Raw genomic sequence first — 23186 nt, 5'->3', positions numbered from 1 at the left:
ATCTAATTATATCAGCTATGTAATTTTCAGACAAAATGCACATTTTTCAAGAATTGAAATGAAGCATTGTACTTATAATTTGGGAAACTATTGTTTTACTGCAAGGCAATAACAGGCTATTTAAAATTAGAAAATAAAGAAGTTAAACCCTTTGAGGCTTTTAATGAATGAAGGTAGTTACAGCAAACATTATTTTGATTGGTGATTTTTTGATGTAAATATGGTTAAATTCATCAAAAAGATCTGACAATATTTCTGCACATTTTTAAAACAGTATGATGGTGTGCAAGGAATTTGGAATATATTAATGTAAACTCTGTAGAATCCATGAATGAAGAGGAACTCCTTCATATAAGTGCCTCGCTTTTGTTTCCATTGGACCCATGTTAACCCGTGCACTTGGCTCTTTTCTGGCATTAACCCTTGAATGTAATTTAATACTTTTATTTAATTACATTTTACATGTTACCAAATCAAACAATAATACTGCTGTTATCATGCTTCTTTACAGATTTGGTAACAGGTAAAATTTGTGAAATTCAGTTTCTCATATAGTACTGAAACCTTTTCTTTGCTAGGTGACTAACTATAGTATTTAAAGATATGACTGTTGAATTTGCTTTCTCCCAGTTACCATACATAATTCCATTACAACTTTGTTTAAACCTACACAATTTTTTGTTAAAAAAGCTGCTAATTGTTCCATAATTTTAAAATATTCAATATATAATGCTACTTACCAGCTCACTGCCAGCTCATGCAGTTTCAGAGTCTTGGTCATTCTGCATTCTCCTGATCTAAGCAAATTATTAGGTTTTCTTTTCATCTGAGCAAGGTAAGGGTTTACTCTTGTGTCACGAGGAAATTCAGAGTCCTAAGAGTAAAAATAAATTGGGTTTCTGTAATGTCTGGATTAACATAATGAATAAATTGCTTCAGCCACAGTATAATTAATCCATTATGGCTCCAAGGTTCTTGGGAACAAGAAGAGGCCATTCAGTTTGTCAAGTCTGCTCCTCCAGGTAGATCATGACAGATTTTTAAATTACATTTCCCTGACTTTTCCCAATGTCCTTCAATAAACCTACTTCCTAAGTATCTATCTATCCATTGTGCCAACTAATTCTCATAATGGGTCTATACAACGAACAGCAGATTATATGAAGAACTTGCTAGCCACACACAGATATTGCCAGTTCTGAACATCAAGTATTGTCTCCAAGATGCATTGTTAAAACCACATAATCCAGCACTCCTCAGGTGCACTAGCTGCAAAACCACTGCTGGAGAAACTATTTTGACCTTTTTTTTGTCTTGAGACATTTAATGAAGTCCTGTAGCTCAATGGTTAGAGCGCTTCCTTCACAAGCGAGAGACCTTGGTTCGATTCCCGGCAGGGTAAAACCTTGAGCAAGTTTCCTTATTCCACATGCCTGATAATAATCTCTCAAGAAAAAAAACAATAATAAATTGGCCACTTCAATCCATGACTGTTTGTGGAACACTGCTGCGTGCAATTGGCTGCCGTGTTTCACCCACAAATATACAGTTAATTTGACCCATGTTTCACAAAACAATGCTAATCTGTTTATAATTATCTATGAATAAAAAGTAACAATAGTAATTTATCTCTAAACACTTTTTAAAATGCTCTATATAAAAAAAACACTTTTTAAAAATTATGTATAGTAATTTTAAAACCATACTTCAAAATTCAAGCAAATAATCACCAATTCTAAAAACTACTGAACAAGATAATATCCTTGCATTTGATATTGCACCTTATCACATCGTTGAAACAGCTAATTGCATTGAATCCTGTCAGATAATGTTCCACTTAGTTCTTATCAGTATCAATTGTTCAACCCCAATTAGTTCTAATAATGCAGTCCAGAATGTTCAACAATTAAGAATAAACTACAGGTTCTTCAAATTAGTATCCTAGATTTGCAATCAGAAACTAGATTACAGAGACCAAGAAGATACTGAGTAAACCTAAAAGTAAAGTCCTATGGATTTTAGTCAGTAAGTTACTTGCAAATAAAACACTTTCTTATTTAACTAACGGGTTCTGAGAAGGATGATGTCTTGGTTTTTGGTTTATTAAAATAAGCATTTTTAATTTTTTCAATGGAAATGGGTGAAAAATGCAGCTTTAGGCACATTTCAGCTTTGTTTTTCGTAACAATGAACAGCATGAAAGAAATGTCCTTAGAAGGAAAAAAAATCCTGTAAACTAAAATTTCATTTAGTACAGCAGCACATGGTTCATAACACCCATATTAGTGGTTAAAAATACCGGCAGCTTTGTATTGTGAAAGTCAACTTTCAAATAAATATGAAACATTATGTGGCTAACCAATTTATAAAGATAGATTGCCTACCATATTAACCATCTTCATTCAATAAACATCCTATAGATTTTAAACGGTCTGACAGAATACGATTCAAATACAAGGGAACTAACAAAAAAGGGATGATATCGCTTTAAGATATGTGGATCATACTACAGGTATACACAAGAGAAGTTGAGAAATAGTCCTTCGGACAATTTCATCTGCAATACAAACCTTACCATCTTCCTATGGCAACATCAAGCAGTTTCTTAAATCAGCCCAAATCTGCACCCTTCAATCTTCCCGGTAACCCAAACTAGCTGTTGATTACCTACTGTGTATCCGAGAGTTGAAGGAATAATATCTAAATTGTGGATCATGCTAAATTAGAAGATTTTGTTAAGGGTGCTGAAGAGTGCTGGAAGCTCAGTAAGATATTGACAGAGTGGACAGTTTTGTGGAAAATTGAATTAATGTAGAAACATGAAGTGGTGCACTTTGGGAGAAAGAATAGGGAGCAGAGTTTTGATAGAGTTCTCAATGGAGTGGGGGAACAAATACATAGTTCATTAAACATGGGATGGCAGTATCCCTGGGAGTTTTAAATGTAATTAAATATTTGATGTAATCTTTGCCCAGACTATTTACAATATCACATTTTGATAATGTCACAACATTAGAAACAAACATTTGAGTCAAGCCTTGGTCTGCCTACAGTTAATTTTCAGACAATCTGGGATTAGGAAGATAATCATAATAATAATCCTTGCATTTGATATAATGCCTTATCATGTCATTGAGATGTCTCAAAGCGCTTCACAGAATACACTGTTAAGTGTACTGTTTGTGGAGTCCTGTAGCTCAGTGGTTAGAGCACTCGCTTTGCAAGCGAGAGACCTGAGTTCAATTCCAGGCAGAGGGCGAAACCTTGGCCAAGTTTCCTTACTCCACACACCTAATAATAATCCCTCCAAAACCCAAAACAATAATAAATTGGTCATTTTCAATCTACGACTGTTTGTGGGACATTGCTGTGCACAATTGGCTGCTGCGTTCGCCCACAAATATACAGTCAATTCACTTTACAGTGTGTTCTGTGAAGCACTTTGGGACGTCCTCCCGACGTGAAAAGCGCTATATCAAATGCAAGGATTATTATTATTATTATTAAGTGGATTGACTGTGTATTTTATGGACGAAACGCAGCAGTGTTCCACAAACAAATCATGGATTGACAACAACCATCAAATCGAACAGAAACTCCTTCAAGATTGAAATGGGGGAATGATTCAAACATTCAAAGAATCAAGGTGACTCCAGGTTAATAACAATAATAATAATAATTAAATTCATGTACCAAATAAAACATTGTAATGGCGTAGTATTGAATTTATTTCCAATTCAGCGAGGCTTCATATAATTGTAAAATGACTATGACACAGTAAAATACGAGAAGATTTAGTTTGTCAAAAATACCAGTTTAATAAAAAGCGAATTGGTTCCAATTATTTTCAAATAGCAATCCAATTAAATCCAAATAATTTCAAAAATTTCTAATAGTTATAAAACTATTCTGCTACTTTTATTGGTTCTTGCATTTATTAAGCGAGTAGCTTCATGTTTTCATTGATACTTAAATTCAGACAGTTTTCAAAGGTATTGCATTCAACAACAACAACAAGATTCCATTTATAGAGCGCATTCAAATTGTCTTACAGATTTACGAATAACGTTGTAGGTTGGGAAATATCAATAACGAGTCATCAAAAGTAAAAATGTAACTTTTTTTAACAAAACAGTTGTATAAAAAATTATTGTTTATCATATAAACAATAATAATAATCTTTGCATTTGATATAGCGCCTTATTATGTCTTTTGAGATATCTCAAAATACTTCACAGAATATACTGTAAAGTGAATTGCCTGTATACTTCGAGAGTGAAACGTGGCAGTGAATTGCGCATAGCAGTGTCCCACAAACAGTCATGGATTGAAGTTACCAATTTATTATTTATTTTTTTGAAGGAATTATTACCCCCAGAGAAGTGATCCGCCAATTGACTGACAACTGGGTTCCTGCTTACTGCTAGGTAAACAGAGGTGTGTGGAGCAAGGAAACTTGACCAACATTTCACTCTGCCAGGAATCAAACCCAGGGCTCTCGCAGGAATAAAATACACTTTGTTGAGCTCACCTTTGAATGCTTTTGCTCAACTGTTTTTTGTGGCTTTTTAGGTAATTCTCTTGAATCGTTGGATGGTTCATCATTCTTTTGCCCTCTTATTTCATTAACTGTTTTCTGGGTGCAGGCAAATGTTTTGCATTCTCTGTAGGTCTTGTAACCTGTTTGAAATAGGTTACTTAAGTCATAATGATTTCTCATTGGGCTAAACACAGTAATAGCATAGTACAACAAGTACTGAATTATGTTACTTAGATTGAAATTGTAGGATAAGACTTAAAAATTATGTTTTCAATATAAATTACTATTAAACTAGAATGTATGGTTCACAAAACTCCTGTAATGGCTGTTTCATTCTATGTGACAGTCTAATTTAAACAATAATCAAAATACCATAAATGGGCATGGAAATATCATCACAGCTTAATATCCACCATATATAATAATCATTCTTGATATCGCACATAAAACATCAAAACCTCTCAAAGTGCTTCTTACAGGTAACTGTAGTAAATGTAATTGACTACAGTAAGGTCAATTTGCACAGAGCAATGTTCCATATACATTGTGTAAGTGAGTGAGTGAGCGAGCGGACTGACCAACCAATTTTTTGGGGGGGAATTGTTGGTCAGGTCTCCGGGAGAAACTCCCTTCTCTTTTCAAATAATGGCATGGGATCTTTAACATCCATCTGAACTGGTAGATGGGTCCTAGGTTTAACATCTCATCTGAAGAAAGACCACCTCCAGATGTGCAATGATACCCCAGAATGCACTTGAGTGTCAGCCTAGGCTATGAGTTCAAAGTCTCAATATGGGGCAGAAGGGAACTGCATAAACACTCCTTATTTTTACAATGATTTGGTATTGATTTTGTATTTGCTAAATTCCAGGAAATTCCCAGCAATTGTCAACAATAATAATAATAAAAATACTTACTTTTGGTTTAGCACCTCTAATGTTGGGGGGATGTCTCAAAGCGCATCACATAATGCACTGTAAAGTGTAGTGACTGTGTATTTTGTGGGTGAATAAAATATTTATCTTTCCATATTGCTGATTAATTTTATCATTGTAACTTCTGTTTCATCATTTTAGTATGGTGCAAATCCAATGACTCACATAATTAAAAGATCCCACCTGTTATTCTGGATCATGCCAATTTCATCTGCAAATTCTATATTACTGTGAATTTGATCAAGAAGTGCATTAATCATTCTATGTTAAATTCAATAGTTTCAAGATTTACATTTCAGCTACATCAAAAATAATTTCATACTATCAGACAAATACAATAGCTACATCCGCAATACTTTCCTATTGACAGTCAGATAAATCCTAAATAATCGATATTAAAGCATTCTTCATCCAAATTCTCATGTGATCTTGTGACATTTGATAATAAACAGGATGTCAATGGTTTTACTGCTTCTTTTTAACCAAAATTTGAAATAATTGTTAGCTCATTCAATACATACCTACAAAATACAGTCAAACCACTTTACAGAACATCTTGTGAAGCACTTTGAGATGTCGTAATAAGGCACTATATCAAATGCAAGTACTATTATTATTATAATTATTATTACCTGAAATCAGAGGGATGATATTATCTTGTCCACAATTCATAGTGCGCAAAGTGGCTTGCAACCCTGACAACTGTAAATAAAAAATATAAATTTTAACTTTTTTTTTTACAGAGTACACACAAAGTGACATTTCCAAATAATTAAAGTAAAACGTTTTGTACTCATTTAGAATGGCAGCATCACACTGCATATTAGAACAACGAAGCACAAAATTGTGAAAAACTATTTAGTGGTAATTGTTTATTTACAGAATTCCAAATCTACCCTATACCTTTAAAATAAACAAACTGTAAATATGGCTTTTTCTACATGAAGCACAGATTCAATATTCTACTTATTGTCATTTCTTATTTAAACTCGACATACTGTAAATGGGGATAAAATATTTTTTGTGCTACAGCACAAATATTGCATCACAGCAACAACTTGCATTTTAAAAATATATAAAGCACCCTTCACGTGGGGTGATGTCCCAGAGTGCTTAGCTTCACTGTGGGGTACAAAGAAAGCAGAAAATCTAGTTTTCCTTCTTTCAAACAGGTACAATTACAAACCTGTCCAACAGCTCTGTCTTTTTCCAAACTGGTCAGCATTTTCTGCTTCAATGCATTATGATACTTATTTGTAAGTTCACTCAGAGTAGGTTCATAGGATGCATAGTGTTTTTTCAATCTAAACAAACAGAAACAGATCCTAGTTATAGTTATAGTTTACATGTGTACAATATCAAATGTGATCCAAATTTTTAGTTCACAACAACTATTGTCATCTTTTCTCACAAGTGATTTTGCAATATAGCTTACCTTGACCACACTGTTCACATTATTAAGTGATATGGAGGAGGGTGCATTAAAGTAATATTAACATTTGCTGAAGATACCAAGCTATCAGCCAGATAACCAGCATAAAGTAAACTGACAAAATTCAAAGCAGTCATAATTAGTAACTTAAATGCAGGAATGTCAATTGGATAGTAAAGTGGAAAAAATAATATTAGCACAGTGAATTGGGTGCGTGTAATAGAGGAGTATCTAAATGAAAAGGGAATTGGAGAAAGAGATGACGCATTCGATTACTTATCTTTCAGTCAAGTATGTTGTCAATGTGAAACTTTTAAGAAGTTTAATGAAATACCAGTATGGTCTTAAAACATTAATTACATATTGAAATAAATGTACAAAGTGTTGATAACATCATACCACTAATATTGAATAAATTCTGGATATTTTAACTAATTAAAATTCTAACAGAATCATAATGAGTTTAGAATCAAACAATAACAGAAATGATTTGGCCTATGCTACAGGAGGCAATTTGGCTCAGGAGGCTGTTTTGCACAAATATCAGGACTACTTTCTTTGGAGCTAAGAAAGTTCTGATCTCAATTGCCTTATTTTTCCCTGTTTCATTGTGCATAAATTTAGTGATAAATAAAAGCAAGAAGGAAATGTTGATAGAAATATTAGAAAATGATTTAACTGTGATGACAGTTTCAGATGAGAAAAATATTTCCCTTACTTCCCATCCAAAAGCGCTAGCTTTTGAAGAATGCTCTTCACAAAAGTCAAATAATGTTTTCGTGATTGACTTTTCCCTTACAATGTTGAATAAATAGGTTGAAATCAATTGAAAGGTGGCGGCTGATCAAATATTAAATCTTACACTAGGGTTCCTATGCTTTTTTTGTCTGTGGAAATGCCAATAATTGAAAGCAATCACTATCAACAAACATTAAAAGCTAGATATATTCTAGAGTTGTGTTCAATCATCTTGGGAATTAGTTCAAGTAAGCTTGGTAGTTTGATTAAACGAATTATGCATGGTTTTGAAAGGAACAGGTCTTTTATCATTCTATGTCTATATTCTTCTATTAAAATTCATAGTGAGGTTACAGATGACTGACTAATAATCTCAAAAAAGTTGCTAAATGTCATTCCCATGATGCAGTGGATATGAAATAGTGGAACAGATTCAGAACAGACTTAGGAGGCAGTTTTTCACCCAAAGGATAGCGGAAATCTGGATCTCTCCCCCAGAAGGCTGTGGATGCTGGATCCATTCACATCTTTAAGACTGAGGTGGATATCTATTTGATAGGTCAGGATACCAAGGATACAGGGCAAGGGTGGGTAATTGGACCTGAGGTACAGATCAGCCATGATCTTATAGAATAGCAGAACAGGCTCGAGGGGCTGAATGGCCTATACCTGCTTCTATGTTTCTACAACACAAATAGTGTGCAGCAGTAACCTTGAACATTAAGTCTAATGTAACAATTCTAGATTGGTCTTGCATTTAGAAAATGTATTCACTATATCAATAAATATAATATGTATTTGTAAAATGCCACTGAAACATACAACAGAAACAATTTGCACTTTTATATTAACTTTCACATAGGAAAATACATCACAGTGATTCACAGGCAACATGAAAGGTCAAGCAGGGTGGAAGATTCTGGAAGGAGGAACTGACTGAAAGCCATTATAAAATATTTTCCTTACCTTTTAATATCATTAATGAGTTTATTCTTTTCTTGTGCCACCCGTTTGTGATGCATTCTATGAAAATCACGTTCTTTCCTAAGTTTTATTAATATTTCACCAGCTTTACTGCACACAAACAAATTAGTTAGAATTAATTGCTAAAAAGGTGAGAATAATTTGCACACGCATTATTCTTCGTGAGAATGATATTTGGATTTTGGCTAGAAAACATTATTTTCTACATACTGGGATGCTGCCTTGTAATTTTCTAACTCTTTCTTCAAACTTGCGATCCTATTGTCTAGAAGCTGGTTGTGAGTATAAACATCAGGAACAAATCCCATATCATCAATGTTCAAAATGCCTCTTTGCAGCATTTCATACCTGACAACAAAACACAGAATTTATTATACTTAAACAAATCTCATTAAACTATATTTTTGACTAAAATAAATCCTAAAATAGTTCCAATATATGCCGTTTTATTTCATTTTCATCCCAGTGACCCATTTCTTCACTTCACCATTGTCTTCCTTTAAATCCTCTTTCTTACAACTGCCACCTACCTCTACATAGCTTTATTTTTAAAAAGACAAAATCAGTTTATTAAGACATGGAGCAACAGGGAAAGGAGTACCACTGGAGTACTATGGCTCCAATCTCCTCACAGTAGTAAAGCAAGTATTAAGTCAAATTATGTCTTGTTTATACTGCTGACAGCCAAATAATGTTACTGCCAAGTTGGTCTGTTTATGTTCAGTAATATTCCACGCCATTCTATGTACAAATCCTAGCTGAATGAATAGTGGGAAGATTATACTGAGAAGCCTTTAGCTAATGGAATTCCAGCAATGTACACTTTAGGGTCCCTAATGGCTTAGCTTTTGCAAAATGTCCATATGGGTCTCTAGACATTTGCCTCAAAGGAGATCCTGCATTATGCATTCTAGGAACTGACAGGCAGAAACTCAGCTTCTGTGAGTTTAGTTGTTAAATCAGAAGACTCCAAAGTAGTTAATAAATATGTCAAGACATCTAACAAAAACAAAATTTACAGGTGTATAATATGCATTGAAATTCACCAATTAAACTGTAAATGAGATTTGTGCACCTTGCTTTTCATATCAGATACAACAATAAAAGAACTAATGCTTCTTGAAAAAAATATTGCTCCAAATCAACTACATTCTTGTCTACAAAATATAATAAATAATAATAATCCTTGCATTTGATATAGTGCCTTATCACTTCGTCGAGATGTCTCAGAGCACTTCACAGGACATATTGTAAAGTGGATTGACTATTTTGTAGGCGTCACTACACTGTGCAGTATATACTGTGATTCTCTTTAAAACATCCTCCTAATGAAAGGCGCTACATCAATTTTACTATGATTTTTATGCATTATTATGTTCACTCGTGAGTTTACCATTCCGTTTGAAAACAATCAAGAGTCTTCATCATTCCCATCTTAATAAGAAAATTCCTTAGAAAATCATCAACTACTTCTGGTCTATGGGACAAAGTCGGTTTCAAAATCAATTCACCCTGCTGGGTCTGCAACAGAGAAAATAAATTCATGAAGCAAATGGATATTTACATGACAAGCTTTGTTAAACAAAATAACACAGCCTGACTACGTTCCAAACTTTGAAATATAGTTTTTCTAGCTTCCAATTCTTACATATAGTGTTATTTTCTTCTTTTTCCAAAACAAATTACAACAACAAGATTCCATTTATAGAGCGCCTTTCACGTCGGGAGGACATCCCATATTATTACATAGTGGTTTTGCACAGTGAAAACTAATCTCTGGAACTAAATCGTCATTGCCTCATTGATAAGCAATAATGAATTGTACAAGAACAGACTTCCTCCTCTACCATCCCAAAGTACAAACTCTTATTCATCAAGCAATTCAACATTCCAAACACACAATACTTGCCTTTGTATGAGTTATACTATGGATTTTGTGAGTTACACCAGTATTGAGATGTCTGTTCCAACTACTGCATTATGTCACTTTTCTCTTCTGTAACATTTTTTATACCAACCTGCAAACCAAGTCAGGAAATTGCCACCAGCTATCAGAATAATTACTATAGAAGCTAACCCAAACCACAATCTAGATGTCTAAAACATTCGATTTCTACAAACTGATCTGGTCAAATTCAGGTTTGCACCATCAATAAAATATTCTTACAGCTGCTTTGGTATCTTCATTCTGCTCCTCTACAGATTTTACTGTGAACTGAAAATCTTCATCTTCAGCAAGAAACCCCAAGTAATCATCGGGAGGAATCTGTATGTTTTTAGAAAAACAATTATTTGAAAAGGGTTATTACCACCTAATACACATTTTTATGGACCTTTGTATATTCAGTTTTCAGAATTTTCAAAAATTATGATATCTGTCTAGGTAAATCCTCCCAACGTGTATCTGTACTTTCCTTCTTTCACAGCAAAGCCAAGTTATTCAGTTCTTTGGCTAATTGTTAAGAAATTTTATTTCAACTTTTCATTTGGTGTTATGTTAAAAAACTTTTCCCTAAGTACCAGTCCATTAATAAAATTAACAAATTTTTTGCATGTCACTCCATTTGGATGTATGTAAAAATAGGACTAACAATTTGCAAGCCATAAATTTTATTATGAATGTTGTAAAAGCAATATTTGTAAGTTTTGTAAACCAGAAGTCGCTATTAATGCATTAAATCCAGTTTGTGAATATCGTAATGACCGCAATAAGAATGAGGATAAAGATCTGAAAGGATCAAAAGAGAAAATACCTTTAAACTAAACAAATGCAAGCAAGCTAAGCAAGGGTAAGGACAGAGCTACCCCTGCATTAAATATTGCATTCAAAAAAGCTTCACAGCTTTTGGGAGTTTACAGAAGCTAGATTCATACACAAGATGGCCACATTAGGCAACACTTGTATTATATTATTTTAAACACTTTGCATTTAAACAAAACAACTTCAGTAGGATGAAACTGTACACTGAATATTTAACTGGATCAAAAATGTACCATACCTCTTCATATTGGAAATCATCCTCAGAATCTTCTACAATGCTAACCTCTGGATTCTTTAGGTCAAGTGAAAAAAACATGAACCCTTTAATCATGTAACGCATTACTGTTCATCGGGACAGTATGCAGGAAAATGTTGCCTGGCCAGCAAACTCTTGCAATTAAACTTAATAAAATAATCTTTATCCTCACTTTAAAATAGTGTCTGCCAATCAACAACCGGCTGCCATGTGACGTCATCCCGCCCGCTCATTTGAATCTCGAGGCCAGGACTCCCTGGGAAGACATCACTGCCCCCATCTCCTCACTGAGTCTCACCAGCCCAGTGGGCTAGCCATGGCTCGCTGAACACTCCTGTCCGCTCCTTGTCTCAGCGTGCGCACATTGGCTGCCGCAATTGACCCGAGCTGCTTCCCCAAGATGTTCCCGACCCCGTCCCCTTCCCTCCACTGCTCCCGCTCAACCCTCCTCTCCCTCCCGCTGCCCTGACTCCTATCCCTCCTCGACTCCCCCACGGTCTCCCTCTGCGCCTCCCTTCATGTTCTCCGTCGTGCCCACTGTGATAGACGCTCCGGCACCCAATGCCCCTTCCTCCACTCTCGCCACAAGGCCCACCAACCCTCACCCACGGGAGCCAACCTTTCTTCCCTCACTCACATCCCATCCAACCCATCTACCCACCCCCTCCACCCTCATCCCTCATCGTGGAGTCCTGTAGCTCAGTGGTTAGAGCACTCGCTTTGCAAGTGAGAGACCTGAGTTCAATTCCCGGCAGGGTGAAACCTTGGGCAAGTTTCCTTACTCCACACAGAGCCTAATAATAATCCCTCCAAAACCAAAAACAATAATAAATTGGTCATTTTCAATCTACGACTGTTTGTGGGACATTGCTGTGCGCAATTGGCTGCCGCGTTCGCCCACAAATATGCAGTCAATTCTCTTTACAGTGTGTTCTGTGAAGTGCTTTGGGACGTCCTCCCGACGTGAAAAGCGCTATATCAAAAATGCAAGGATTATTATTATTATCTCCCACACACTCCCACCACTAACTGTCCCCACCGCATCGGTCTGCAGAACGTCCGCTCATTAACCAACAAGTCCTTCACAATCCATGACCTCACCGTCGAGGAAAATATCGACATCGTCGCCCTCACCAAAATCTGGGTCACCCCGGGCGACACCTTCCCACTAGTTGAGGCCACACCTCCAGGTTACACCTTTCACTGAACCCCACGGCCTAATCGCCGTGGCGGTGGTGTGGCTCTCATCTCCCGGTCCCCTCTTGGCCTTTCCCCTTACTCCTCCGTAACCTTCTCCTCCTTCGAACACCTTACCCTCTACCACCCCTCCAGGCTCTCCCTCAAAATCCTCCTTGTCTACCATCCCTCCAAGCCTTCCCCCACCTTCCTTTCAGACATCTCCACCCTCCTATCTTCCCTCTCCCTCTGCTCTGAATTCCTCCTAATCCTAGGTGACTTCAAACTCCACTTCACCCCCTCCTGACTTCTCCTCTGCCGACTTCTCCTCCCTCCTCTCTTCCCTTAACCTCTCCCTCCTCATCCACTCCCCCACCCACGTCCGTGGCCACCCCCTTGATCTGGTGATCACCCGGGGCCTCACCGTCTCAGACATCACCATCAGCGATAAAGCCATCAACACCCCTTCCCCTTTCTCAATCTTCCCATCACATATCGTCCGTGGAAAAAAATTTCCTCCCTCTCCCTCTCCACTACCCTGGAGTCATCTGAACTCCTACACCTCTGGCTCTCCCTGACCGATCTCCCCTCCTCCCTCTCTTTTCTCCACAACTCCCTCTCCTCCATTCTGGACTCCCTTGCCCCCCTCACCTCCCGAACTGCCTCATACTCACGTAAATCCCCTTGGTACACCAGCCATCTCCGTCCCCTCAAGGCACAAGTGTGAGCTACCGAATGCGTCTGGACCAATTCCAAACCAACGGTCCATCGGCAGATCTGGCTTCACCACACCAAGATCTACCGCTGCGCTCTTGCCTCTTTGCCTCCGCCAAATCCTCCTTCTACTCCAAGGTTATCTTGGAGGCAAAGGATCATCCCAGGCTTCTCTTTTCCACCACAAACCATCTCCTCCATCCACCTTGCCATGCCTCACCCATCCTCTCCTCAAACTCCAACTGTGAGGAGATGCTGGATTTCCTCGAAACCAAAATCAAGGGGATATGTTCAGCCACCTCTGCCCTGTCCACAGCCACCCCCACATCACCTCTCCTTCATGATCCACCCCCCACCCTTCCCCCCCCCCATACTCCTTCGACCCTATCTCTCCCTCCTCCCTCTCCGCGATTGTTCGCAAACTCAAACCCACCACCTGCTCCCTCGATCCCATCTCCACCTCTCTCCTAATCTCCCAGCTCCATCTTCTGGCTCCTCTCCTGTCCGACGTCATCAACCTCTCCTTGTCATCCAGCTCAGTTCCAACCCCACTAAAAACAGCTGTCATCACCCCCATCCTGAAAAAACCTTCCCTGGACCCATCCCTGCTCTCCAGCTGCCATCCCATTTCTAACCTCCCATTCCTCTCCAAGGTCCTGGAATGAGTCGTCGCTTCTCAGCTCCGCTCCTTTCTCTCTCGCCATTCCCTTTGAACCCCTCCAATTCTGAACATCTGTGACCAGGGCTCCTCTGCCTCCTTGTCCTCCTCGACCCCTCTGCCGCCTTCGACAATGTCGACCCCTCTGCCGCCATCTTCATACACTGCCTCTCCTCCTTACTTAATCTTCGCGGACCTGCCCTTGCCTGGTTTTATTCCTATCTCTCTCACTGTCTCCACTTTGTACCCTCTAACAGTTTCTTCTCACGTCTGGAGTCCCCCAGGGCTCTGTCCTTGGCCCTCTCCTCTTTAATATCTACATGCTCCCCCTTGGTGACATCATCCGTAGACATGGGTCAACTTCCATATGTATGCGGATTACACCCAAATCTATCTTTCTGCCTCCACCCTCAACTCCAGGACCACTGCTGTCCTGACAGACTGCCTGTCGGACATCAAGTCATCAAGTCCTGGATGAGGGCAAACTTCCTTGAGTTGAATGTGAACAAGACTAAGTCCCTCCTGATTGGCTCACACCAGCGCCTCAGCACCTCAGGCTCTGGTAACATTAACTTCCATGGTTGCACACTGCAACTCACCAAGCCAGACAGGAACCTCGGTGTCTTGTTCAACCCTCAACTGTCTTTTCTTCCCCACATCCAAACCATGACCCTTCCCTCACCTCCGGAACATCGCCCGACTCCGCCACTACCTCACCCCTCAGGCCGCTGAAACTCTTGTTCATGCCTTCATCACCTCCAGGCTCGACTATGCAAATGCCCTGCTTGTCGGCCTTCCCGACTCCTCACTCCACAGGCTGCAGATAATGCAGAACTCTGCAGCCCGTGTCCTCTCCCGCACCAAACTCCGTGACCCAATCTCCCCTATTCTCGCCCGCCTCCATTGGCTCCCTATCCTTCAGAGGAATCCAGTTCAAAATCCTGGTCCTCACCTACAAAGCCCTCAATGGTCTCGCCCCACCCTATCTCTGTGACCTCCTAACCCCCTACCAACCCGACTGTTCCCTCTGCTCAGCCGGCTCTGGCCTGCTCCTCGTCCCCCAACCCACCCGCCCCACCATTGGTGGGAGAGCCTTCAGCCACTCTGCCCCCAATCTCTGGAACTCCATCCCCCAATCACTCCACCTCGCCCCCTCCTTAGCCTCCTTCAAGCCCGCCTCAAAACCCTCCTCTTCGACAATGCCATTGGTCACCCCCCTTCCCCTCCCCTTCCTTCTCCCCCGACCCCAGCTCGGGTCTGAAATGCTGTACACTGTCCAGTGCCTTGGGACGTCCTCCCAACGTGAAAGGCACTATACAAATGTAATCTTGTTGTTGTTGGGAGGTATGCTGAAGACTAATGTACTTACTGGCTCAGATAATAATAATAATCCTTGCATTTGATATAGGGTCTTATCATGTCTTTGAGATTTCTCAAAGTGAATTGACTATATTTTCTGGGTGGACATATTGTAATGTTTCATTAAAAATATTTTTAAATGTTAATCATTTACTCATACTCTGGCAGTCAATATTTCACAACAATATTCTTAGAATACAAAATATTGTGACGGAATTGTCACACATTATGACAAAGTAAAAAATAAACAATGCTGCTGTTCTTTTTCCACCACGTAGTAGTACCCCAATATTAAATAACTAAAAAAAAACACTCCCAATGGACTCCTACATTTTGATTTTTAAAAAGAGAACCTTCACGTGCAGTGGTTTGCTAAACCTTTTCAGGCCAACATAACCAAAGCCATCTTGATTGGTCTATGCTGGCAATTCCTCACTGATTGCTCATTTTTCGCAGCAAATTCAATTTAAGATCCTTGTTTTAATTGCCCTTGTCTCGCCTTGACCTCCCTCCGATGGTTCTATTTCTCTGCCTGCTCACCCCCTTCACTGCCAACTGCACATACCCACCCCCTCTGCCCGCCTTGTCCCTTTGCCACTCTCTGTAAATCCTCCTCCACCTCCCCTCGCTGCTTCAAAATCCCATGGATAGTGTTGAAAGGAGCCTTTCTGTGGTCAGCACATGAGCACCAACCAGTGGTTTGAAACCAACAACAACAACTTGCATTTATATAGCAGCGTCCTAGAGCGCTTGATCAATCCTTGATCAACACTCCCTTGACTTGCATCTGACATAGCGTCTTGTCGTGGCCTCGAGACATCTCAAAGCGCTTCAAGCAGGATATTAGGGTGAAGTCTAGCAACCGTGCGACTGCAGGCGAACGTGGCGCCCACAAAACCGAGAGTGAAGCCAACGGGCCATTTCGGGCGCTGTACAAATGCAAGTTGTTGTAGTCGTATCTGCAAGCAGCCAGTCAGTGTGTTCGCTGGCAGCAAAGTGTAGATGGGAGAAATGTGTGTGTGTGTGTGTGTGGTGGGGGTTGTGTGTGTGTGTGTGGTGGGGGTTGTGTGTGTGTGTGTGGTGGGGGTTGTGTGTGTGTGGGGGGGGGGTTGTGTGTGTGTGTGGTGGGGGTTGTGTGTGTGTGTGTGTGTGGTGGGGGTTGTGTGTGTGTGTGGTGGGGGTTGTGTGTGTGTGTGTGTGGTGGGGGTTGTGTGTGTGTGTGGTGGGGGTTGTGTGTTTGTGTGTGTGGTGGGGGTTGTGTGTGTGTGTGGTGGGGGGGTTGTGTGTGTGTGTGTGTGTGTGTGTGGGGGGGGTTGTGTGTGTGTGTGTGTGGTGGGGGGTGTGTGTGTGTGGTGGGGGGGGGGTTGTGTGTGTGTGTGTGGGGGGGGGGGGTTGTGTGTGTGTGTGTGTGTGTGTGGTGGGGGGGGGTTGTGTGTGTGTGTGTGTGTTGGGGGGGGGTTGTGTGTGTGTGTGTGTGTGTGTGGTGGGGGGGGGTGTGTGTGTGTGTGGTGGGGGATGTGTGTGTGTGTGTGGGGGGGGGGTTGTGGGGGTGGGGGTAGGGGAGATGGTGCTGATGTGGAAAGGAACTTGAGAGGGGCAGCGTCCTCCCAGCTGCTGGAATGGCCAACGCGCACATTCCTAACGGAACCGTGTTCCAACGGTTCGAGGGAAACATCTGGAAGCCGCCAGATGCTTCAGGCAGCTCGCGGAGTGGCGCCGGGGGTGTGTGTGAGTGTGAGTGTGTGAGAGGGGGGGAAACCGAGCGCCCTGGACCACAAGCCAAACCCAACCACAAACACACAGACACCAGTCCTGGTTTGCCCTCTCCTCTCCCCCCCCCCACCCCACCCACCCACCCACCCACCCACCCACACACACACACACAACAGGCAAGAAGGCGGTACAATATAACAGGGGGAGGGGGACGGGGGGGGAGGGGACGGGGGGGGGTGGAAGGAAAAAAAAAGCCCCCACCGCAGAAACAGCCAACTAACTCGAACAGCAAACAAACGAAGCGGAGTTTGAGGTAAGAAGTCAAGAGACGGGAGTCACTGCCCTTGGGCTTCACTGAACAAAAGTGACAGCAAAAGCGGGGGGTGGAGGGGAGGGGGGAGGTGGGGGGCGCCTGTCAGCTACTTATTGAACAGCAAATTTTCTCTCTCTCTCTCCCCCCCTCTCTTGTCCAGGGGGGCTGGTGAGGCGGTGAGTGTGTATCTCTCTCCTCTCTCTCTCTCTGTGTGTGTGTGCGTGTAAAAGGATACGCTCCAGGTAGTAGGTGCCATCCTCCTGCCCGGCCGCCATGGTCGTGTTGGGTGCCGGTTGTTGCACGCGGGCCGTTGCCATTGACTCCCAGGCGTCTCACTCTCTCTCTCTCTCTCTCCCCCTCTCTCTCTCTCTCTGCTCTCGCTCTCTCTCTATCTCGCGAGACTTCCTCCTTCCCGCCCTCCCTCCCTCCCCGGGCGGGAGGCGTCCCGTTGCCGTGGAAACCGCCCGCCCCCTCCTCTCCTCATGGCGGGGAAGGCAGACAATATTCATGGGGGGACTTTTTTTTAAAATGTGTTTGCTCTTTCTTTCTGTCAGTCAAGTCAGTTCGAACGGCCAACCTCTCCCTTACTGCGTGTCTTGATCTGAATCGAGCGATTGTGTTTTTTTAATTCTAATTCTAATAATAATAATTATTATTATTGTTATTATTATCGTAGTAAATAATGCGGTGGAAATGTCAGGTGAAGCTGGGCCGCGATTTGACTTGTTTCACGCTGAGGGAAGGGAAAGGAAGGAAGGAAAGAAGGGGGGAGGGAGGGAGGGTGAGGAGAGGAGAGGGAGAGGAGAGGGAGAAAATGGCTTTGGCGGCCCCACCTGCCAAAAAAAAGTAAGACAAGACGGTCGCGCAGAGTGACATAAAAAAGAAGGGAAGGGGGTGTGGGTGTGTGGGGGGGGGGGGGGGAGAATAGTGTATATTTTTGTTTTTTTTGTTGTTGTTTTTAAAAAAAAGTAGTACTCGCCGGGTACTGATCAGAGAGAGAATGGAACTGTAGGACCGCAAAAGGTAAGTCTTTCGCTTCTCCATTCGCTGTTGTGGCGTTCGTTCAACTTGTGTCAATGTGTTGCTGAACGGGGAGGGAGTTACTGGGTTGTGTGTGAAATTGGGTGTTATAATAATAATAATAATCCTTGCATTTGATATATAGCGCTTTTCACGCCGGGAGGACGTCCCAAAGCGCTTCACAGAACACACTGTAAAGTGAATTGAGTGTATATTTGTGGGCGAACGCGGCAGCCAATTGCGCACAGCAATGTCCCACAAACAGTCGTAGATTGAAAATGACCAATTTAATTATTGTGTTTTTTTTTGGAGGGGTGGTCAAAGGTTTTAAGTGTTGCCATCCAGGGTTCTAGGCCTCATTTATTGCATTATTTTTTTTAAAACACAAATCCCAAACTTAATAATAATAATAATAATAAAACTTGACGAGAGATTTACATTTTCTCACATTCCTCCTCTCACTATAAACTCTTAACGGGTTCACACTATGTCTTATTTTTCATTTCAGTTCCCCCCAATTCTGAAATATAAGATGAATTGTCATATTGCATACTTGTAATAAATAATAATAATAATAAACTATATAATATCCTTTCTTTGGCTACATTTTTTAATGTGCTTTATTACATACTTGTCTTCGAACACCACCATAGCTTTAAAATAATCCTTGCGTTTTGTATAACATCTTATCACATCATTGAGACGTCTCAAAAGTACTTCACAGGATCTTCCTATGTAGTGACAATTATTTGTAGGCAAACGTGGCAAGTAATTTGTGTACACCATGAAGTGAATAACCAATATTATCTGGGGGATTTGTTGGCCAGAATTGCGTTCTCTTTTCAAGTAGTACCATAGTTTTTTTTAAGATCCATCTGAAGAGGCAAGACAAGAGGCAGATGATATCTTGGTTTAACATCTCATTTGAAGGATGGCATCTCTGAGAATGAGGTTCTCCCCAAAACACTACATTGGAGTGTCAGCATAGACTGAGTTCAAAGTCCTGAAGTGGGGGTTGAACCCACAACCCTCTGACTCAGAGGCATGAGTGCTACCAGGCTCACACATATGCAAAATAAACACTCCCCTAAATTATTAGGTGATGAGATAGATACATTGAAAGAATATTTTGGGAAGTTGAGCAAGTAAACGACTCTATGGTTCATTCCTACCTGAAACATATGTTATAGAAAAGATCATACTGTGTAATATAATTGTAGAAATTGAATTGTAAATAAATTCAATAAAGCAAATGTCCATATAGTAACTTCCTATGCGTTGTTTTCTTAATTTGCGTCCCACCTTGTGAGGTTTGCATTAAAATATTTATAAAATTCTGCTGTGCAAATTTAACACAGCAAAAGGAACACTTTCTTGTTTAATCCACAGAGAGGCAGTGTTCTCTATAGCCAATGTACTCGTAATAGTTAATAGATGTATAGAGTTAAATGACTACTGGTGCATCGTTTCCCTTATTTGTTTGAATTATATAAGAATTTCATTTAAATCAACATGATTGCCATAAGTAATTTCAACTGCAATTTCATCTTGCATCAATTTTAACTGCAGATTAATGCTGAATGCAAATACAGTATAACTAAGTGCTGTTTCTAAAAAAAAAGAAACGTGTGTAAACAAATCTACAATCATTCGATATCCAACGAGTTTCAAGATGCATTGATTTTCCCAGAAAGTTAAACAAACTTTGCATGGACCCCTTTCTGTTGATTCCCCTGAAGAGTATATGACCGCTTTTTTTTATCTGAATCCTGATCAAAGAATGAGTCATATTCACAACGGTCGCCTGACAGTCATTTTGACAATACTGTACTAAATCATTAGCCGGAAAGTTCTACCTTGCTCAAAAAAATGACAATGACAACCAACAAGATTCATTTCTTCATCTATAAACGTGAATAAATATAGTTTAACATTTAAAGCTGTCCCTATCTAATTTAGATCCCACGGTAACATACACAAAGTGTTGGCCAATAGGAAGCTTGCTTCTCCTCGTGAAGTTTTGAAGGTTTTTTTCCACCTACAAGTTTCCTGTCTTTTGATGTGTAGATGGGTGAACTGATAGCAATAATGTTCAACATTTACTCTGAACCCGACTATGCATTTTTTTCTCTCTAGATATTGTAACACTGAATTCCCATTCTTCGATGCACCTCATTGATTAATTGTGTGGGCGTCCTAAGCGGGTGGTTAAAAGCTTTTCATGTATCCAGTTAATGATCGCAATTTGTATTCCGCTACTGTATGTGTTTAAATGTCAAACCTCTATGTATTTAAGAGACTGTCGAGGTGTAAGTGATTTTGTTAAATAATCTTAAACAAATAAACTATATGTTAAAAAATCTAAAAGGAACCCCATACTTGTTATTTTTAATAATATATTATATTGGTTTAAAACAAATACACTTAACTACACAATTAACTGCCCAGTACCATGAAGCCAATATGCATGTTGAGTAAAGGAAGGCCTGTGATGTTTGTAAATTCTATAAATTATTTTCTAAACTAAAGACATTTTAGTCCTGTAGCTTAGTGGTTAGAGCATTCGCCTCACAAGTGAGAGACCTGGGTTAAATTCCCAGCAGGGTGAAATGTTGAGCTAGTTTCTGAACTCCACACGCCTCTGTTTAACTAGCAGTAAAGTAGGAGATCGCTTTTCCGGGAGTAATAATTCCTTCAAAAAAAATTTCTTTTAAATTTTGTTCACTCAATCCATGACTGTTTGTGGGATGCTGCTGTGTGCAATTGGCTGCCACATTTTGCCCACAAAATAACAGTCAATTCACTTTACAGTATATTCTGTGAAGCGCTTTGAGGCGTCTCGAAGACGGGATAAGACGCTGTATGAAATGCAAGGATTATTATTATTATTTTCCAAGATTGGTTTCAATTTAAAATGTTGGTGAAAGTCTATACTATAGATACTGGTCTCACACCAGTTTGGTCTGATACCAATCGGTTAGCATCAATTTATATTGTCAGTTTTGCAAATCAGGTCTGTACTTGGGCAAAGTGAAGCTCTGTGCACTTCCAAACATGCACTGCCCTCTGCAGAATTCTTAATGCTGTTTTGCAGATGGTTCTTGATCAATGTTATGATCTGCCCTATTCAGCTTTGCACTGGCTGCAAAACTGACTTTCCGTCCAACCTTACATCTGGGCTCTCATTGCCCAGTTTTCCCTCATTGCCCACGTCTGCCTCCCCTCCCCACCCCTGCACAGCTGCTGAGACCTTTATCAAGGCCTTCATCACCTCTAGGGTTAAATACCCTGCTCGCTGGACTCCCCTGTATCATCCCTGTACCCTCTCCCACACCAGGTTCCTAGAACCCATAATCTCTACCCTCGCCCACCTCCACAAGCTTGTTGTTCTCCAGCAGATGATTCCATGATTCTCATCCACATATTCAAATGCTTCCATGACGCTTCAATCTACTTCTGTAATCTCCTGCGACCCTACTGCTCTAGTCACTCCCTCCACTCAGTATACATGGCCTGCTTAACAATACTTGCCTGTTCTGTCCCACCGTTGAAGTAAGTCTTCAGCCACTCTGCTCCTAGCCTCTGGGACTTTGTTGGCATGGTTCACTATCCTCCCGGGGGGGGGGGGGGGGGGGGGCGGTGAGGGGGGTGTTAGAAAAGTAGGGTCTCCATAGAGCTGAGCTGGCTCCAAGGTGACAAGATTGGCAATGGAATGTCAGAATCAAATCACTCCTCTGTGGCAGTTTTGGTAGTCTAGTTTCTAAGCCAGATGTGTCTGCAGTATTCCAGGGCACTGCTGGCTCATCAGCAGGACATAGAGGGATAGATAGATCAGTCACTTAGAGCAGGGATTCTTCGGCTCTGCTAACCCTGCAAGCCAAAGCCATAACAGGGTGGAGTGGTCCTAGCTGAACAAACAGTAGGAAGCTTGTTAGACAATACTGTGGTATGAGATGTACCCCAACACACACTCTGGGACCCAAACCTTGGCTCTTGCCAACCTGTGCCTAATACTCTGGAATTAGGTAAGCAGGCTGTGCCCTTCTAGGATGAGAGTGCACATTGCATGTCAATGCATGGGTATTTCCATGTATAGGTGGGATGCATGGAATTCTTTGGATACTCTTATGCATGGTGATGGGTTTCCACACCTGGCTGATCCCCCAAAAAAGTGCTCTCAATGGCAAGCTATGTGGGTTTAGCTGGTTAAACTCCAACAGAACCTCAATACACACTCTGGCGGATTTACTCTCTATTCCTGGCACTGAATGAAGCCTTTGGGTGTGCTTAGCTAATTCAGCACAGAACGAGGATCGAACCAAACACTTTCAGGGAATGCATGGGTTAATGTTAGCCACAAGAGCATGTTTATTACACAATTACATTTCTAAAATCACCCTTTGGAGTTTTAACGAATTAAGGTTTTCATACCAGTGACATTCATTTTTACAGTGATCTAATATATCCATCAAGAATCATACATGTCCTGTCGGTATTTAAACAATATAAACATACACAAGAATAGATTTGATCACTTAGGAAATTATAGGCTTATTAGTTTAAGAGCAGTAATACTAAAACTTCTCA

General features: G+C 40.6%; 2 protein-coding genes across 6 annotated transcripts in view; one reads left to right on the top strand and one right to left on the bottom strand.

Annotated features, from left to right (window-relative positions):
* Window positions 1–17934, bottom strand: part of LOC103182944 (sperm-associated antigen 16 protein) — a 127502-nt gene extending 109568 nt beyond the window's left edge. Inside the window, exons 1-10 of one of the 2 annotated variants that reach the window (XM_042336576.1) lie at window positions 17815–17934; window positions 11629–11675; window positions 10797–10895; window positions 10023–10150; window positions 8840–8977; window positions 8612–8719; window positions 6662–6779; window positions 6108–6177; window positions 4532–4680; window positions 741–874 (exon numbers count right to left, since the gene is read on the bottom strand). In XM_042336576.1, the coding sequence (XP_042192510.1) occupies window positions 741–874; window positions 4532–4680; window positions 6108–6177; window positions 6662–6779; window positions 8612–8719; window positions 8840–8977; window positions 10023–10150; window positions 10797–10895; window positions 11629–11675; window positions 17815–17896 (1073 nt within the window). In that variant the 5' untranslated portion in view covers window positions 17897–17934. Of the gene's footprint in view, window positions 1–740; window positions 875–4531; window positions 4681–6107; window positions 6178–6661; window positions 6780–8611; window positions 8720–8839; window positions 8978–10022; window positions 10151–10796; window positions 10896–11628; window positions 11676–17814 lie in introns of those variants that run through there. The other variant, XM_042336577.1, reaches the window with a different exon arrangement.
* Window positions 17935–18500: 566 nt separating this feature from the next.
* ikzf2 (IKAROS family zinc finger 2) overlaps window positions 18501–23186 on the top strand; it is a 51590-nt gene continuing 46904 nt past the window's right edge. For all 4 annotated transcript variants that reach the window (XR_488369.2, XM_007900144.2, XM_007900143.2 and 1 more), the window contains exon 1: window positions 18501–18602. The gene's annotated coding sequence lies outside the window, so the exon portion shown is untranslated. The remainder of the gene's footprint in view (window positions 18603–23186) is intronic.

The sequence above is a fragment of the Callorhinchus milii genome, unplaced genomic scaffold (assembly GCF_018977255.1).
Source record: "Callorhinchus milii isolate IMCB2004 unplaced genomic scaffold, IMCB_Cmil_1.0 Scaffold6, whole genome shotgun sequence".
NCBI classification, from domain to species: Eukaryota; Metazoa; Chordata; class Chondrichthyes; order Chimaeriformes; family Callorhinchidae; genus Callorhinchus; species Callorhinchus milii.
This window is presented reverse-complemented; position numbering and strand designations above follow the sequence as displayed.